The sequence below is a fragment of the Branchiostoma belcheri genome, unplaced genomic scaffold, assembly GCF_001625305.1.
Source record: "Branchiostoma belcheri isolate BF01 breed outbred unplaced genomic scaffold, Haploidv18h27 scaffold52, whole genome shotgun sequence".
Taxonomy (NCBI): Eukaryota; Metazoa; Chordata; class Leptocardii; order Amphioxiformes; family Branchiostomatidae; genus Branchiostoma; species Branchiostoma belcheri.
Window position 1 is genome coordinate 573,125 of NW_017804154.1, and position 13,875 is coordinate 586,999.

The 13,875-nt window shown below is 38.9% G+C and overlaps 2 protein-coding genes across 4 annotated transcripts in view; one reads left to right on the plus strand and one right to left on the minus strand.

Annotated features, from left to right (window-relative positions):
- The window catches only part of LOC109480786 (protein EFR3 homolog B-like), a 76,575-nt gene that overhangs the window by 1,875 nt on the left and 60,825 nt on the right, over window positions 1–13,875 (minus strand). For 2 of the 3 annotated variants that reach the window (XM_019783093.1, XM_019783091.1), the window contains 14 exons: window positions 8,004–8,165; window positions 7,541–7,664; window positions 6,705–6,756; window positions 6,157–6,329; window positions 5,922–5,997; window positions 5,039–5,200; window positions 4,535–4,672; window positions 3,200–3,276; window positions 2,669–2,793; window positions 2,214–2,299; window positions 1,574–1,600; window positions 1,330–1,378; window positions 363–469; window positions 66–115 (listed from right to left, as the gene is read on the minus strand). In XM_019783093.1, coding sequence (XP_019638652.1) covers window positions 66–115; window positions 363–469; window positions 1,330–1,378; window positions 1,574–1,600; window positions 2,214–2,299; window positions 2,669–2,793; window positions 3,200–3,276; window positions 4,535–4,672; window positions 5,039–5,200; window positions 5,922–5,997; window positions 6,157–6,329; window positions 6,705–6,756; window positions 7,541–7,664; window positions 8,004–8,165 — 1,408 coding nt within the window. The remainder of the gene's footprint in view (window positions 1–65; window positions 116–362; window positions 470–1,329; window positions 1,379–1,573; window positions 1,601–2,213; window positions 2,300–2,668; window positions 2,794–3,199; window positions 3,277–4,534; window positions 4,673–5,038; window positions 5,201–5,921; window positions 5,998–6,156; window positions 6,330–6,704; window positions 6,757–7,540; window positions 7,665–8,003; window positions 8,166–13,875) is intronic. The other variant, XM_019783092.1, reaches the window with a different exon arrangement.
- Window positions 10,112–13,875, plus strand: part of LOC109480787 (macrophage mannose receptor 1-like) — an 18,728-nt gene continuing 14,964 nt past the window's right edge. The window contains exons 1-2 of the mRNA XM_019783094.1: window positions 10,112–10,397; window positions 10,691–10,824. Of these exons, the coding sequence (XP_019638653.1) occupies window positions 10,249–10,397; window positions 10,691–10,824 (283 nt within the window). The 5' untranslated portion in view covers window positions 10,112–10,248. The remainder of the gene's footprint in view (window positions 10,398–10,690; window positions 10,825–13,875) is intronic.

A 13,875-nucleotide genomic window follows, 5' to 3' on the forward strand; every position in this document is an offset into this window, starting at 1 on the left:
CATTACCCATAATTATCTATTGTGTAATGTGTGCATATTTTCCGGAGGGGTTTATTAAGACTTACTTTGACACCATGTCCATGATCTCATTCAGCTTGTTGTTCAGCTGCTGGGACTGTGAACAAGAAATTCAGCAAGAGAGTCATCAAAAACACTGGGTAAAATTTCACAACCTTCAAATTGATAGTTACATTCTATTAAAACAATGAAAACACATAATACCTCACATTGAAAGTACAGTTTTCACAAAATAAAATTTACTACTGTGTAACAGGAAACGTCATAGTCTGTTGACTATCAACTGTGTAAAGAAAAAAAGATGCCTTGCAAAGGGTTGGATAACAAGTATAGGGACTACATACCCTGGCCTCAGAATGGGCTGCTATCTCTTCAAATGGTGCATTCTGGAACTTTTCAACAACTTCCCGTCGTCTTGCTTCATCATCCTCTGCATCTGGGGTCTTCTCAGCTGAGTAGAGAAGAAACACAACAGGTTAGATATCTAGCTGCATGGATGTGGTCAGGTTTGTGGGTCATTACCATGAAAAATGGAGGTATTGTATTTGGCGCGTCTGTGTGTGTGTGTGTGTGTTTCCGCACATTTGTAATCAGCATAACTTCAGAACGACTTTATGGATTGTGATGATATTTGGTATGCTGGTAGGTGTCTTAGGAAGCCAAAGGTCAAGGTCAAATATGGGCCTCCTGGTGGCTGACCTTGGTACTGCAGCAGAACTTCCGGGAAAACAGATGTGCGGGGTGGCAGGGAAAAAAGATGTGCGGGGTGGAGGCAGCGCCTGCCTTGTTTGATTAATGAGGTTCTCCCTTGGGAAAAGCCTTCATGACCATATCCAGGCCAAAGGTGCTACTGTGTGTTTGAAACCAAAAACCTGCGTTATTTTGTTCTGTACTGTAGTGTACTGTGTAAAAACATTTAAAAAAACTCATATATTTCATGGAGGCATGAGATCTCCGAATTCTTGTTTATCTAGCATGACAGGACTGCAGGAAGATAGACTGAGATTGTGACTGGCCATGCATTACAGTTGACATTCAATTGTACATTTAGTATAATTGCCATTATTGCAATTGGATCTTCAGTGTATACATATAGTTCATTCCTCTGCTTTCAACTATGACAAATTTACAACCAACTATAGACTTTTTATTAGGTGTAATAGCTTCTACATTAAACAAATATTTCAATGATACATAAAACTAGCCTCTTTTGCAATCCTATATTCAATGAATAAAGACTATATACATGTAGGAGGACCAAGGTAAACATAAGTCCTCTCTCTCTCTCCACTACTTCCTGTAAAGACTTACTTAAGGTTTTCTTCAGGGTTTCAAAGGTGATTTCCTCTCCTGGGTGTTTCTGATTATTAGAAAAACAAGAAACAAGATATTACATATCTCATACATATCATAATATATAGTCATGTGAACATATAAACACACACAACACATGTTACACATACACAAACACAAGTGTATAGGATACTCATACTGTCAGCAGAGGTGTGTTTTGAATATTGAGAAAGAAACTGGGGTAAAAGTACTGGAAACTTACCACAAAAGAACATGCACGGAAACTTGTCTAGGAACAAGGAAACAAAAGGGAAAAGTAGTACAAAGGCAAAGAGAAAAAACATAAACATAAGAAGAAATGATACAATAAGATAACTAGATAAGATAATTTCTATAGAAAGAAACAAGTGCCAGTGTCAGAATCAATAAATATTATACATTATGATAATGAAAAGTTCAAACAACAAACTTTTCAAACCTGTGACATTCCAAACAATAAAATGGAAAGTTAGACAGAACTGCCCTCAAATCAATGGCTTCAGAAAAGAACTTGGAATATCTGAAAAATGTTATCAATGCTAATATGCTGTTGTGTACAATACCCACAAATGACAATGCCTTTTCAAGGGTGCGATCATGCTCTATCCCCTGGTTAAAGCTACCAAGAGATACCTGAAGTGTAGAAAGGGTGCCATCATTGAATTGGTAGGAATGGGACAATTCTAATCTACTTCTTGATTATAATAAGTAAACCATGATAAATTCTTGATCAATTATAGTGCACTTAAAAGGTATTCTTTTTCACAAAGAGTACTAAGATTCATTTCTAATGTACATTCTGTAATTGTGAGGACCTTTGACAGCCCTGCAGATTGTGTGCAGAATGTTCAGAAATGCCTTACCCGCTCTCTGCCAGGGGTGTCCACCTGGTCCATCTCAATGTTGATGGACTGGACATCCATACTGTATCTGCTTTGAGATGGGAAATCTAAAAAAAAAATAATAAAAAAATTATTATATTAGACTTTCATATTCAAACTCTGTTTCAAACTTTGAAGACCAAGTCTTGATTTGAATAGAACTCCCTACTAGACCACTGTGCTGTTCTGTCTGTCTGTCTGTCTGTCACAAACTCATTTTTAACCTGACATTGAAATATACATGTATCATATAATGAGCAAGGAAAAAAATCATTTGAGTTGGTGATGACAGTACATACATGTATTGTCATATCTATTTGCATTTGATGGGGTACTAGACGGTCTTCAAATAGTTTGAAAAACTTTGAAGAAAACAATAATTTCCAGTCACTTATGAGTCTGTTTATGAATGGCTCATTTTCCCTGGGCATGCTGACCTGATCTAAGAGGAACAAATGGCTGTGACAGTCTGGAGACTTCGTGCCCGCTGCTGGCCATGGCTTCATTGATGACATTCTGGTGGAACAACAACTTTGTGTCCACAGTGTCTGGCAGAGTCACACTGCAGGATGGCAGGAGGGAAAAGTAGTAAATCCTAGTCCCTGGAGTTCTTTCACATCACGATGTTGAATTTACACTTGCCAAGACAATGTAAATGACTCCTCAGAGTCCAATAATACCAATGAGTTAAGCTACAAAGCTGGTCAATAACAACTACATGAAAATTATTGCACATATAGATAATACATTCACATAAGAATGAACTTAAAGCAGTCTGCTTTCAGTATTAAATTTCTAGTCCAAACTTAGTCTATGACTATCTACAATAACAAGAACATAACACATACTCGGCTGGTAAGTACAAATTGTATATTGTGATTCATTATAGAATGACATGCCAACCCTGCAGCAAATATAACCATTGACAGCCATCTCAACACTGACTCCATCATGACTGTATCACTTACTGATCCAGGCTATCTCCCTCCATGAAGGCAGTTTCAGGCAAGAAGTAAGGTGCCTCCTGCTTCCTGGTCTCCAACACCTGAAAACATCACATCATAACAATACAATATTTATGTTCACATCAGGAATTTATGGGATACATGTACCAGTTAGATTCACTCTTCAGTTGAAACCAAAGCAACATAGTCAGTCACTGTTGGACAGGTTCAGACAGTCTAAAATTCAAGGGTTACAAAACTATTGGTGCAATATCAAAAATAGACTATTTGAATACATTATGTTCATGTAAATCATGCCAAAGGGATAGCAAACACAGCCTCTGAACATTGATTTCAAAACCTTACCATTGTAGTGATGATGATAAAACAGATAGAGAACTGCAGAATTTCACATTCAAAATCCTCACAGTCTAGACATGCACCACTGTTATCTACAGGCACATTGAACTGTCGAGTTGCTGCTGAGCAAAAGTGGTGACAGTAAAAGGTTCAAGCATCCTTTTGTCTGCCCTGTAATCTTAGTACTGTGGGATGGTGTAAATGTATACTGCAATGTTGCAATGGGTCACTTAATACCTTATTGTTCAAATTAAACAATCATTGATGTGTCCTTTTTAACTACCATGGACAGGCCACATATGAAGCAAATTATGCTGGTATTTATTTAGAGGTGAAAAAAGATAACTGATGATCACATATACCCCAAAATGTGGAAATGGAATAGTCTAACCTCAAAGTGCTGTGCCAAAAAAGTCATATTGTCCTAGCCCTTGAGTGGGGTGAAAAGCCTTAACAAGGCACGAGACAATTGGCCTCATAATTCATTTATATACATTTAAGTGTTATAAAATATTCAGAAGTACGAACTGTCTTCTCTGTTGATGACAGGGCCCCGAGGGAGGGATGAGTACTTGCTGGAAGAGCCTGTCTGTCAGAGGCCAATCCAATTTACACACTCCATCACGATCAGCACATACAACTGCACAATGCATTACCATCTAAAGTCTATCCCTCATACTACACAATGTACATGCTGTACATGAGTATGATGCAGTATCAATTTTATGACCCCTTAGAACATAAGCTTAGAAACAAGCTGGTGGTCACATTGGTAAGAGTTGTTTCCAAATGTTGGTGCACTGTTTTTTTTGTAACTTAATAATTTTTTCACTATTTGATGAAAGTATACATCATATGGACATCTTACCAACCCCAAGAGGTGACTAGACATTTTTACCTCAGAGCCTGAAGTTTAAATTGTGTGTTTCCTAAATGCAATTATCCTTTGGGCATGAGTTTACAACTAGACAACATTACCAAAAGTGTGAGATGACATACCTGGGTGACATGCTGGCACAGGGTAGGGATGGCCGTCAGCTGACTGATCAGGTTCAAGTATGCAGCTAGGACAGCGTGGAGCTTACAGATGTGTGCAGTTGACAGGTCATATTCCTCTTGTGGTTTGCAGACAATCTCCTACAGGTAATCCATACATGGAAGTAAAATATGAGTCAAACAACATCTTGATGATTGATTTGTATAATTTCATTAGTTAGTTCTTTGAATTGTCTTGGTTTATTTCCTGTTTTTTTTGTATTCTTCGTTTAAATGTTGGTTCATTTAGTAATAAGGGCAATTTATCTTTAAAATTTAATCTTGTTATATTGGGGAAGGCTAAAGATAAACCACCAGGTTTCCGGCCTCCCATGCATGTCTGCATATGTTTCAATAATGTTACATTTTATTTTATTCGTGAGCGCAAAATCAATCAATCAATAAACAATAATCTTCCATATTCAGTTCAGAGTAAGTATTATGTATATATAATAGTAAATGCCCCACCTGTAGGCCGAGTGTGAGTCTGAGCAGCTCCACCAGGACATCCTCCCCTCCCAGCTCCACACACAGCAGGGCCATGGTGCAGTAGATGGCGTGGAAGTTCTCATCACTGTTGTCACGCTGCAGGAGGTTCTCATACAGCATGGAGTAGAACTGGGGGCCATGCTGCAGAAAGGGAAAAAATTGATTTACATGTTGTACATTGTACATTTCACAATGTATGAAAATCATATCTTCATAGGGTTTCTAGCAATAATGATGTTAAGTCTGAATGTTGTATCTTTAAAATGTTTGCTGACAAAATATCCAAGAAAAAGACAAGACTTTAAGCTTGACTATGAAATTAGTAACCAAGTATTAGATGATCACAAAATCATAGATATAACATTGTTTAAGGCAAACCTTTGTTTGGTATGGTCAATTTTAACTTAATACACCCTTTCTGCATTAACGTGTGTATTTGTCAACCATACAATGTAAGTAGTGAACAAATGAATAACTAAGTTGTAACTTCACTTATCCCAGTCTTAAGCCCACTTGATGAAGTTTAAAGCCTAGATTTGATAATTACAAATTGGGAAATGAAGGAGGCTTAACTCTATAATCTGGTTATAGAAAGGTAGATTAGATTAGGTGGCATTCAGTAGAACACTCTGTAGGGAGAAAATCAACCCTTCATGTTACAGGTTTATGTAAACAAAAGTTTCTTCAAGGTCAAAGAGAGGACTTCAACTACTAGGTGGAACATAGAGATAGAATTCTAGAAAGCTTTAATTTGCAATATGCATACATTGTAAATCGTTACTCCAAGCAAACAGAATAATGATGATGAATCCTTCACTTTAAAGATAAGCAGAAAGTATCTAGTTTATTGTATAGAACTTACCTTTCTCATGAAGGCCAAGTCTTGCCTGGAACACTTTTCAACCTTCAGATCAAGGTCACTGATGTACTTGGGTATTCTGCAAAGTCATGCATAATATCTGATACTTTTGAATGAGATTTTAAACAAGAGTAACAATCACAAAATGTTTGAACCATTTCTTAGCAGCTTTTGTTTAAAAAAGCAAGGCAAAACTAAGAGCAATCTTAGGACATCTTGACTCAGTCCGTCAACACACCTGATCTCTTCTAACTTCTCACAGTTACCATGGCGATCGATGAGGGTGTGGAGAATCTGCTGTACGATCAGGCGGACTCGTATGTCGGCCACCAGGGAGACTCGCAGTAAGGGGTCCAGGAACGCTGTGGAGAAGGTGGTCGTCATGGAGACGGACGTGTAGGCCAGGGCCACCTGTACAACATGGGAATGGGTTATACATTTGTACATGTACATGTCATGTCACACCGTACATTATATCACATTACAATTATCAATTGTTATCGAAATACAGGTCAATCTCGCATCTCGAAAACTTGAAGCACTGGCTTAATGGTCTACTAAAGAAATACAGTAATGCAGTATTAAACTGGAGGGTAGCAAGACAGTACACATGTTGTTTATCAATCCCTTCTTCAGTAATTCTTAAATATAATTTAATTAAGTGGTACAATATAAAATGACCTGAACCCCCTGCCATTTTTCCCTCGCTGTTTATATAATGCAAAATATTGATTATCTTCATTTTTTTTTCTAACAGGATGAATGAATAACTGTTAGAGAAGTTACCTGGTGTAAGCTCTGTAGCAGCATATTCTGCAACAGCAGATTCCCCTCCTCCCTAGAAGGGAAGGCACAATGTTCAGTATTGACAGAAAATTGTGTTATTAAGCCTTCATAATAGAACAGGAAGAAAAAATTAAGAAGGAAAAATTAAAAATGGTACTATTTTCTATCTAAGGAGCATAGTAGGGGACTAAAAATGCACATCATTCTGATAGCTACATTGTAACATTACCAGGTTTCTAGATATGGCAGCTATTGACAAAAATCACTGTCAGAAGTGTGTAACTAAATTTAATATATATATAAGAAATGCCTGTAATTATTGAAAAAAAAACATGTCCAGCAAGGGCCACAATGAATCCTAAAGACAGTCACAAGAAAGGCACAATTATAGCATGTTCAAAAAATAAAATAATCAACAAAGCAGATTCTACTCACTGAGAGAAATTAGGTCTCAGGTTCTGGAAGTATATCAGTCTTGACAGAAGAAAGAATAGTGTGAAAGGTAGACAAGGATACAGAGAAAACCAAAGAAAAGGCACAGAGAGAGGAAAGGAGAGAAAGAAAAGTATACAAAGTGACAGTTGATTGGTTTGATTGGGAAAGATGAAACAACAGAGAGCTTTAAAATTGTAAAATGTTACCAAAAAAAATGTGGTTCCTGTTCACTATGAATAGAATTGTGTAGAAAGTAGACTTATTATAGCTAGTACTGTTTATCAAACTTGCCATACATGTACATTCTATCTACTACAATTTCAGTGCAATAGATTTGATTGATTGACTGGTTGAATTATTGATTGATTGCTTTACAGATTGATTGATTGTATACACCATACCCCTGGACTCCCCGTGCTGAGAGCATGCTGCTGTCTCCGTCCTGTGGAGGGATTGGCACTTTCCCCATGATGAACATCATGATCTCTATCTTCTGGTAGTCTGGCAAGATAGTGGCAAATGCACCTAAGAAAGAAAGACACATCTTCATTGACAGAGTACAGGAAAGGAAAACTCAGTTTTACTAGATAAATTGTACAATGTCAAGAGAAAGCAAAGGGCTGTACAGGATCCCTAGTATTGCAGGGAAGTAAAGATGATGAAAAAAACTGCTGGTGTGCTAAAGGTGAGGATATCATACCAGAGAGTCACATGTCTTGAGCATGTGAGGATCATGTATATGAGATAAACTTGCATGTGTTACACCAAAGGGCGGTTATACCGGTTATACAGATACAGACAGATACAGATGCATACGATCTTCTAACAATACAGACTTGGTAGCCAATGCACTCCTTAACCTACCAACAGTAGTGATGATGGCCTCCTGGAACAGTTTCTCTTCCTCCTCGTTGATTGGTTGTTTGTGGATGCTTCCCTGTGAGCCCCTCCTCCCCGTCAGCTGGTAGTCGATGGACAGGCGCAGATGACGTAACAATGTGTTAAACACCTCCAGCACAGAAGGTCCTACAGGACAACATGTCATCAAAGTTACCATCATGATGTGTTTTTGTCTTTAAGTAAAAAATGTAGATTTAAGTGTCTGCTTTGTAGCAAAACATAGTCAAAAATTTTTACATCCAACTCCATGTGCACACATTAACACACACACACACACAAACACACACAAAATACTGTTGTCAAAATACTTGATAAATGTACATTGTAATATAAAGGCATATGAAAGTTTTATCTATAATTCTCACTGTCCCTAAAAGTAGTAACTTATAAGTCATGTATCACTGTATACATGTTTAGACAGCAAAATAAAATTAATTTTGATTTTGACACATGAAAGATTCCTCACCCAACGCATAAGCCATTCTGTACTTTGCAGCAAACTATTATATAAGTCAGATGGGTACTTTGTACAGCTGTGTCGACACAGTGGGTGATGTACGATTTCATTGTATTGTGTATGATCCAGATCTCTAGAGATCAGTATATTTTCACACTGTACATGTGTATAGCATTACATGTACTTTCAGAATGTGAAACTTTCCACAATTACCATTAGCATGCCATCAGGACTGAAAGTGGATTTCAAGCAATTTGGCCAAGAAGATTGTGAAAGCTTTGTTGAAGGAAAGAAAAGTAACGTAATTGTAACTGAAACAGTTGGAACGACATAATCCAAGCATTAGACATATGAAAAGACTTAGTCTAACTCCCTTCCCGGTAGCAAAGTACCCCAGCTTTGGAGATTGCACAATGATGTCAAAGGATAGGAATTTATTACCGAAGTCCTCGTGTGAAAAAAACTTAAATAGGTAAATGCCTTTTACCTGAAGCTAATTCAAACATTCAATGTTAGAGATTCAACTCTAGAAAAGAATCTTTTACACTGACTGAGTCTCTCACGTTGCCATGGTTACCAATCACAAACACATCAACAAAGCAAAATTCTATAACAGGGCAAAATACTGACAACTTGAAACAGTTCCAGCATTGAGAATGCAGCTACCAATGCAACTCATCTTGGGGTGACAACAGATAAAAACTTGTGAATGTGGTTTAGTTGGCATATCCATTGGCAATTATGATTGTGTACTTTGATCAGGAATGAACAACTCCATGTATATTGTGGCAGAGCCTAGTTTTCTTTGACCTTGTACAAACCATGCTCACTAGTGCAGAATCTGTGAGTTAGCCGGCCATACTGTTATTACTGCTAACTCACAGAATGAATTGTTATCCACTGCAACCTTGGTGCCCCTATCAAGTATCCCTCTTTTCGGCAATTTCACTAAACTTTTTAAATTGGGGAAAGCCTGGTGGAGACTAACTCACTGGTTTTACTGTCGTGTGAGTACTTTATCCCATCTGGAGAGTATCTTCACTTTTAGTTCCACATACATTTGTACAGAACCCTTCATCTTTGATGTAATGTTACAATCTGTCAAAACTTCAAGAAGATAACTAGGGGGACTGATAAAATGTGGTCTTTGTGGATAGGTGGTCAATATTGACGGGATTCTTAACACTTGTGTCAAAGGGAAAATGTTATCTAATAAGGGACCACCACAAAAAGTAGTCACAGTGGCCAGGTGGTCCTTAATGTGGTCACTGCATTGACTGTAGAATGATTGAGATCAGGCCTACACCCACATCACCACTCAGGATTTCCCTGTCATTTTCACACAGGGTAGTCTCTACTTACCCTATTGAACAGTTAAGGCATGGATAAGTTAAGTACAGAATTAGGAAAGGTGGCAAGTAGGGACTTACATGTAAGCTCCAGTCACAAGAACGTCCTGAAACAAGGTTACTGCTAGGCAGAAATGGAATTTTTGGTGGGAAAATCGGAAACAATAGCTGTTTGAGGGGATTAGTCTAGCCTTCCTATAAAAGTCTGGCAAACCTACGCCCCAGAGGACCACTTCAAGCTGACTTCTCCACTTCTTCAACTGATGTTGTAAGAGTGGTGAGAAGTCACTGGGTTACAACAGTAAGAAGAAGTTAGACACTGCATCTGGCACTCTGGTCCTAGTGCTAGTACAGTGTAACAGTTAGCTGAGTCCTGAGTCCAGCTACACCAGGTAGTGTGACCATGGGCGTGTTAACTGTGATCATACTGCCCGTCCTGCTGATTGTGGTGGCTGCAGAAAATGAGCTCCAGGTCTCAGAAGCTGACCAGGGGGCAGTCATAACCGTTCCTGTGGACTGGACACTGACACAGTACCTTTATGAAGGATGCAGGTAGGCATACAGCATCATTTAGCACAATATCTACCGGTATTACATATCAACCTTGTCGATGAGGTTATTTTAACATCATCCAGCACATGATTCTTGAAAGAAATTTCAGCCCACTCCATTTGTGTGAAAGTCTAGTCGGGTACAAGTTATTGAGTAACATACTATGTAGTATAAATCATGACTGTTTGATCAACTATACCAAGACTTGAAACACTTAATATTTAAAACTTTGTAGACTTTTAAAAATGTTGCAATATCATATTATATTAAATAACCCTGTTGATATGGCACAGGTACCATGTGGAGTTTGAACGGAGGGACCTGAGCACAGAGAAGTGTCAAGAACAGACAATTGAAGAGTCATCCCTGTCTCACATCCACGACACCATCAAGGCACTGCTGGAGGAAAACAAGCCCGAGAACAAAGGTAGGACTGATGCGTTCTTGAATATGCCATTTAACTTGCACTTTGTACCAAAGTTTCTCAACACTTAAAATGGGATATTATGGGCACTGGGGTACAGAGCTGACACACGATGCCACCACACGGCATGGTCATAACATTTAATTTTTTTAGTTCATAACCAGCATAGAACAAGAAAGTGGTACACTGTACATGTTGATACTGGGTGGTTCAAGGATATTTGATATTATCAACAGAAAATTTGACATCTTAAGCCATCAGCTAAGGTAAACCCCCTGGTATCATATAAGGTTACCGTAATATTATTTCAACAGTAGATCTAGTTTAACAACTTTACAGTTAATGCTTAAAGGCACTCTTACTCTTTGTGCTGGATTAGTTAGATTCATTCCCACCCCTTTCGGTGTATATATTGGGAGGTTACCACTCTCTAGGATCCAAATCTATGACATTTACAATGTAAGCTCTTTGGCTAGCCCACTGAGAGTGATGTGTGTTCAAACTGCCAATCTTGTATTGTGAGGGATAGTATCTGATAATAATTATTATTTCTCGTGCTAAGCAGAGAAAGCAGTAATTGTTGTATGTCCCATATTGGTATGTCCTGGCTCAGAGGTGTGTACCAGCCACGTTCCGAATGCAAACTACTGTACAGTAACTCAATGACTCATGATATTGTCCAGTTTTTTGTTAGATTGGAAATTGTTGCTGTTCTGACTTGATGACTTGTTTTGGCTTAGTTTGAGAACCTTTAAGAGTGGTGGGAGAGGATTCTGTCATGGTTACATGTTTACAGTGAGGATTTTTACATTCAACTACTGGTATCTGTTGTCGTACATGGGCAAGAATGCTGATTTGAGCCACCGCTGTTCAGACTTGTACACTTAGGAATGTTAACTCTGTATGCTGACTGTCAATCACAATTAGCAGGTCAATACTTTATCCAATGATTGCATGGTATTATCTTTTTTGAGCAATGAGAGAATGGCTGCATGTCCGTAATATATTTGCATTTTATTTATGTTTTCAAGTTGCATTTCTATGTGTTGGCGGGAGGTGGGTAGGGCTGTGGAATTGGTCTACTGACCACAATGACAAATGTTGCCATAGGAATGTAGACAAGGCAGAGATCAGGGCAAATGGTACAATGTAGTAACTGGTGATAATATGGTGTTTTTTTTAAATCATTATTGCATAATTGCTCACAACCTGCTGCCAGTACATATACCATGCTTCCCAAACACTTGCCGAGTTGAGGATGCAAGCAAGCCTGGCAGTCTATACAATTTGGACCAATGGAAACAGAAACAAAAATCAAGATTTAATCAATGACAAAACTGGAAACAAAATCATGGTAAAATCTTAATCTTTGAATGTCTGAGTGTTTTTATCTAGGCTACAGTAATTTAAAGACAAGACAGACAAATAATGTACTCAATCCCACATCTTGGACACTACGAGAAGGGATAATTATATAATTTAGTTCAGTGATGAGAAATGGTGCTTGAAATTAGCCACTGGCGCAATATATGGGGGATCCCAAGGCATAAAGCATCATCATCATGTCAGGCATCTTGCCCGGACCGAGTTAAATCTCTCCCTCCAGACAGTTCTATCTGCCATTAGCTGCTCAGGATGTTCAGCCCTCACCCCTACATCTTTAGCAAGCTGGTCAATGTAGGTCCGATGAAGTCGCCCGACGCTGGAGTGTCCATGTGTTGGTACCAAGATCAAGAGTTCACTGTCATGCTCATCTTGGTTTCTATAACAATGCGCAGCAAGTCTAGCCCTTTTCTCTCGTATGGTAGATGACACAGTTGGTAATGTTCCATACAGTTCTGCTTTAGTCGAGTGGTGTTTCCAGGATTTGTTGAGCACAGTACGCATGCGAGTGTACACTGTACGTTCCGTTAAGCTTGTTCTCAAGTTTCCTTGTAGTAAAGATAAGGCATAAAAAAACTGTATGTTTGAGAGCCCAGCACACTTAGAGAGAGAGAGAGAGAGAGCAGGGGAACAATACATGCTCATGACCAATAACGATGTACAGAATAATGATGACATCCTATCATATTATGTCATCGATATTTGATAGTAAGTAATCATCATTGACTGCTAGTTAAATATCCTCCCAGTCACATTTGTTGAGAATGGGGGATGCCCTAACTTCACACGTGCCGTAACTTGGAACAGAATTTTTAACTGATCGTATTATGCATAATAAGTATGCTGTGTTATTTGCCACTGGCTTTGCTGATTTAAAAGTCAATGCATACAACTGTTATTTGCATGCAAAGCATAGTTCTTGAAGAAAATAAACTGTTCTCCAAGTGAACTCAAAAAGAAATTAACTCAAAAAGAAATTTTTGACTGAATCGCTCAGTCTTTCAAAAATTTCTGGTGAGTTAATTTCTTTTTGAGTTGGAGAACAGTTTATTTTTCTTCATGTAGTTTACTAACTTAGATGAACTTTCATGAAAGTATGGTTCTATATACTTAGTTATTTATGTGAAAATGGACCATAAGTTCATTTAAGTTTTGAAGAACTCTTGACCTCACTTCTCAGAAACCGATTTTTTCCCTGACTCAGGGAAACACAGCAGGGTACTTCCTACAACTGTACGATAACAATCAGTTTTAATTAACTCCGGTCCCTGGTTCAGCCTGAATGTCGTGCCGGGGATCGCGTGGCACAGACCACACTCCGCCTAGCCGGCCGGCTGCCGCTTCTCGAAATTCTCTGCTGCTCCGTTGTTTGCCTCCGTCATGCCGTCTCCGAAGAAACGCAATCGCAAATGCAAAGGTTGCGGCCTGCTTGCACAAGACCATCCAGACGGAGTAACATCCAAGTACTGCAAGGGGCCCCAGGCACCAAAGACGACGGAGTCGACCAAGGAGACGACGGAACAGTCTGACCACACAGACCCTCACCTCGCCTCGCTCCAGGAACAACACAGGGTCTTGACGGCAGCCCTGGAGAAGGCCAAACTGGCCAAAGAGGTCAGAGACATGGCGGCGGCATTACAGGCCCTTCAGACGTCGGCGCCGCCACCGCCG